Raw genomic sequence first — 5,380 nt, forward strand, 5'->3', positions numbered from 1 at the left:
GTGTGTGTGTGTGTGTGTGTGTGTGTGTGTGTGTGTGTGTGTGTGTGTATCCCCAACACTTAGAAAAGCACCTGGTACATGGTATATAGTTGTTGAATTGAACTAAATTATGATTCTCTCACACACACACACACACACACCCCCACACCTCGGGCTCATTCATGCTTAAAACTCACTAAAAAAAAATTAAAAAACAACCAAACCTCACTCCCTTCTCTTCTTTTTCCCTGCTCCCAAATCCTGCCAGGCTATATTTAGAGATGACTTTGAAATCAATTGCTTAAACTCCCAGATTCCACTCCAAACAAAGTAGTCATAGTAAGGTTTCCCCTCTTGTAATCTTGTACATTTTTGCTCATTTTGAAACAAGGAAGGACTTGTAGGTGTTTGGTCTCTATCCTAAATTCACAGCCCTCTCATTTGGTATACTCCACACCTCTGTTAAGAGGTTTCCTCATAACCTGCCCCTTCTTCTTCTAAATTCTTCCCTAGCATAGCATCAGGGTTACTTGAGGATACCTGAGGTTTTGGCAGGGAAGTCGTTTCTCCTGGGCATACTTCACCTAACTTGACCAGCTCAGGTGGTGCTGTTCCTTCTTTCCTTTGACCCTACTTCCTCAGATCTGATAACCTTCGGGAATTTATTAACATGCTCACCTCCAGGTTAAGGTTAGTCTGAAAGGTATATTACTCACAGTGTTTGGAAATTGAGAATCTCCAGAAAGTGGGCCTGGAAAACCGGAGGTTCGGCGTGCTTGCCAGCCAGAGGGCAGGTGGTGTCCGAGGTCTGGTTACAGGCTTCGCTTTTTTCTTTCCATTCCTTTACTGCCCCAGTTGATGATTTTCTAACAGCTAGAGCTCGGGTTTTTGTCCTAAGGCACTCATGGGTTTCCTATGGTTCTGACTTAGCAAGTTGTATGCTTTGTTTTTATACTAACGAGGCTTTGATTAAATTATCCCATTTAGAAGCTTTTTAAAATAATGGCTTTTGTACTAGTTGATTTTCTTTGGAAACTTGTTCTAAGAATGAATAAATTTTTTGAGCTACAAGTTAACAGGAAATTATCTGGTATTAGAAAGTTGTGTGTATCCTAGAGTGTTGGGGAACATAGCAGGAGTGAAGCCTCAGGTATAGGAATATCTGTTACATGAGAAATGGTAAAGAATCAGTGTTGTAGGATTATGGTATTGTAGAGTAAAACCGGAAGGGGACCTCAGGCCATTGAATCCAACCCACGGAGGTTAAATGGCTTGTTCTGGGTCACGCGGGGTTGGTAAGGGAGCTGCGATCTGAACTCAGGGCTTCCAGTGCCCTCATTGCTCCACCACACTGCCTCTCCAGAAGTCTAAGGCTTTTAGTGACGGTCAGCTCAGAGAGATGCCTCCCATCCCCTTAGAAAACTGAGTAAGGTGTGAGAGAGAATGGGGGGGGGGAGATGTTTCTGTAGCATTTTAGGTTAGATCAGCTGAGTTCCCAAAGTTGGCAGTATCAACTCAGTCATTTTGTTTCTTTCCCATTTGGTAGATTGTCCCCTTAGGACGGAAGGAGATCAAAGCAAAGGACCTCGTCCGACAATTACAACTGGAAGCTGAGGAGCAGAGAAAGCAGAAGAAAAGGCAGAATGTCTCAGGTTTGCACAGGTCAGCCCCTGCCCCCTCCCCTCACTTGCTCGGAACGATAGAGGGAAGAAGGGACAAGGATAGAGGAGAGAAGTGAGTGACCCCCAGCACAGGCAGTGAAGCTGAGCCTTAGAGGGTGCTCTTTGTTTACACGTTGCACGTGCCCAGAGAATCAAGGGCCAGTGCTGGCTTTTCTTTATTAAGTTCGGTGTTATTTTCTTAATCAGTAAAAATCTTCCTTCTCTTCTTCCCCCTCACCCCAATCAAAAACAAAAGACAAACAAAATTCCTGTTACAAGCGTGTATAGCAAAGCATAACGAACGTTCACGTTGGCCATGTCCAAAAGGGAACTACCGCGTATTTATGTTTGTCTCCCTTTGCCCTGAGTCCTTTGCATCCCTCACCTCTGTAAGGAGGTGAGCAGCATGTTTCATTATTTTTTTTTAACAGGGCAATTCATTATATGTTTATTTTGAGTTCCAAATTTCTCCCTCCCTCCCACACCCGAGGAGAAGGCATGTAATATGATATCAGTTATAAAGTTAGAGGCAGGCCTAGAACTCAGGCCTCCTGGCTTCAAGACCAAACTCTTCTGTGCTGGGCTTCCTCTCTTTTAGTTTATGAACTGAAAACAACTGACTTGCAAGTTAGAAAGTAAATATCTGAAGGTAGTATTATACTAGATGTTGATTCTCACACACCCATTTAAAAATTATCTCCATAAACACTAAAGACATGGATAATTCGGAATTTGCAAGTGAAATAAATGGCCTTATTCCCAGATGGGCTTTTGCCATACTCTTCTCACATATTAGGAACTTTTTGAAAATTAAGAGCTTTTTTTCAGACACCCAGGAGATGCTTCCTGGTCTGGGTTTGTTTTTTTTTAAATGAGCAATAATCATTTTGGAGGTTTAAATACTGGTAGGAGATTAAGTATTTTCTTTCATCTAACACCTCCCAAATAATTAGGAAATGTTGTTACTGACAAGGATCAGAAAAATTCTAAAATTATGTGGATGGAAAAAAATTAAAACTCTGAACTTTAAAACTTACGGATCCTGGAAGGCCCAGCTAGGTACCACAATGCTGGGAAGCCTGATTCTTTTTACCCAGACCCCTTGTTTTGGTCAGGATGTCTTAGCCAGGTTAAGGTTCTTGTACCTGCTTTAATGAATGAGATGCATGATTTATAATTAGCACTTTGTTTATGTATAAATAGGGATAGAGACTAGACCTTGTATTTCTTAGTATAGAGAACTCCCAGGTGAGGACATTCCCTTCACCAGTGGAGGTCAGCAGCTTCTTTGTAGCTTAGAATTTTTCCCTGCCCAGTATCCTACAGGTATTATATGTCAGAGGCCAGACTTCCTGACTTTGAGGCCTGCTCCCTATTCACTAAGCCACACTGCCTCTCTTGGATCCACATACATTTATCTAAACTATTTATCCTCTACCATGTATCTGAAGCTTCCTCCTTGTCATTGTGCTCTTAATTTGTTTAACGGATCTTTTTTCAGTAGATTATAGGATCATTGAGTTAGAGTTGTGTCTTATAAACTTCAGCCCAGGCCCTTTCTGGATTGCTACACGTCAGTGATTGGGGTCCAGGTGGTTGAATAATTAGCTGTGTTTTCTAGTCATGCCCCTGGTTTTTTTTTCCTTCTTTGGCAGATACCTTCACTTATTAGATGGAAAAGAAAACTACCCTTGTCTAGTAGATGCAGATAATGTGGTTATTTCTTTCCCACCAATAACCAACAGTGAGAAGACAAAGGTATGTGTGACATCATAAAAGTATTATCAATGTCTTATGCTGTTATGTTGGGGATAGGTAAACACATCTACTTAAGAGTTATTAATACTTGATGATGAAAGCATTCTTAAAATTCCATAACTGTGTTTAGTAGTAAACTGAGGCAGAGAAAAACTTTGTCCTGTGTTAAGAAGCTGTCAGTGAAACAGAAAAATCTGCAATATGTCATTCCACACAAGTGTTTTCTGTTAGGAGAAGTGGAACTTTTTTGGCTTCTAGAATTGCATTTTGTATCTTTTACAGTAGAAATTGCAGGTGTTGACGCCCATTTTGACAGCATTCACTTTTTCTGAAATCTTTTGCAACTTCTTTAGATTAAAACAACAACCTCCGATTTATTTCTGGAAGTGACAAGTGCTACAAGTCTGCAGATCTGTAAAGATATCATGGACACCCTCATTTTGGTAAGAAGCCTAGTAAATCAAGTACATTAACTGTCTTTGAGAAGTAGAAATATCTTCAGAAGTGATGGGGATTTTGTCCTCTGGCTTTCTTAGTCTTTGTATATGACATGTTTACTTCCTACGTTGGTTTATAGAGAAATGTTAATTGCTTCACGTCCTTGGGATTATGAAGCTGGAAGGGACTCTAGAGGTCGCGTCATTCTTTCAATTAAAATAATACTTCTTTTGCAGAAAATGGCAGAGCTCAACAAATTCACTTTAGAAAATAAAGAGGAGCAGTCCCTCTCCGATACAGAAGCTGATGGTGTTTCTGGCCCATTCAATCTCCAGTCAAATCAGAATGCTGAAAAAGATGGCAGCCCTCCATTAATTGTGGAGCAGGTTCGAGTGGTGGACATGGAGGGGAGCTTAAAAGTTTTGTATCCTTCTAAAACAGATCTGGACATAACTGCTTCCCATATAACCATCATCCGTTGATGGAGATGGCCACAGTTCTCAGCAAGCTGTTTGTAAAATACTTGTCATTTTGGCCTATTTGACAGGAGTTTGTATATGGTATAATTAAATTATTCACTACATTTTCCACCCCCAAATTTTTTAAAAGAAGATAGGTAATAGTTCAGTTTCCAAAGCTACGTCTGTTCAGTTCCTCCTCTTGTGACAGTGAAGCTATCTCTTCTTGATGCCAACAGTGAAAAACCACGGAATCTCAGAGGCCACCTCGTCTAATCATATACATGTAAAACTCAGTGTTATGGTTGTTTTGGTTTTACAGCACCAAAGAGCTGGTTTCATCCATCCTTTTCATGAAATTTAAATGGATTTTGGAATGAACTGAGCAAGATCTGTGTTCTGGCATCATGACTTCACAGCCTAAGAGTTTCTGCTTTTAAAGGGCGGGGGGACATGAGTTGGACTGGAACTGGGGTGGGGAACCTGCACCCTCATCCTTGGGTGCGGCCTTTTGCCTGAGTCCAAGTTTTACAGAACAAATCCTTTTATTAAGGGTGTTTATTCTATGAAGTTTGGATTCAGTCAAAGCCGAACTTGAAGAGCTAGAAGGCCACATGTGGCTTTGAGGCTGCAGGTTCCCCACCCCTAGACTGGAACATTAGGTTTAAAATTGGGAAGGTTTTAAGAAGTATAAAATTATTCTTTTACTAGAAATCATCTTTGTTGAAAAGGCTGACTGACTTTATGACAATAGTACAGCTCAAAAGTACTGAGTTAAACTTTAATTTCCACTATGACAATACCTTGGAATAAATCATAATTTTTGTAAGGAAGGAATAAGGAAAATGGAGTTCATTTGATCTAATTCCTTTAACTAATAATGCTGTTAAGAATGCCTTTGGCTCTGTTAAATTATGAAAACTGTAGCCAAGCAGTGTAGTTAGCCTCAAAGTACTAACATATGAAGGTGTTCTTTCTGTCACTACAGAAACATGCAGTCTGGGACCTGTGGGGTGGGAATGATCAGAACCCTCGGTCACTCACCTAAGCACATGGGAGGGTGTGGTCCTAACCTGTGTCTTGTGT

The 5,380-nt window shown here is 40.7% G+C and overlaps 1 protein-coding gene across 1 annotated transcript in view; it reads left to right on the plus strand.

Annotated features, from left to right (window-relative positions):
* The window catches only part of LRRC47 (leucine rich repeat containing 47), a 12,497-nt gene extending 7,660 nt beyond the window's left edge, over nucleotides 1–4,837 (plus strand). The window contains exons 4-7 of the mRNA XM_027844028.1: nucleotides 1,526–1,641; nucleotides 3,296–3,398; nucleotides 3,752–3,841; nucleotides 4,073–4,837. Of these exons, the coding sequence (XP_027699829.1) occupies nucleotides 1,526–1,641; nucleotides 3,296–3,398; nucleotides 3,752–3,841; nucleotides 4,073–4,318 (555 nt within the window). The 3' untranslated portion in view covers nucleotides 4,319–4,837. The remainder of the gene's footprint in view (nucleotides 1–1,525; nucleotides 1,642–3,295; nucleotides 3,399–3,751; nucleotides 3,842–4,072) is intronic.
* The last annotated feature ends 543 nt before the right edge of the window (nucleotides 4,838–5,380 follow it).

This window comes from Vombatus ursinus, unplaced genomic scaffold (assembly GCF_900497805.2).
Source record: "Vombatus ursinus unplaced genomic scaffold, bare-nosed wombat genome assembly UNPS02014932.1, whole genome shotgun sequence".
Lineage (NCBI taxonomy): Eukaryota > Metazoa > Chordata > Mammalia > Diprotodontia > Vombatidae > Vombatus > Vombatus ursinus.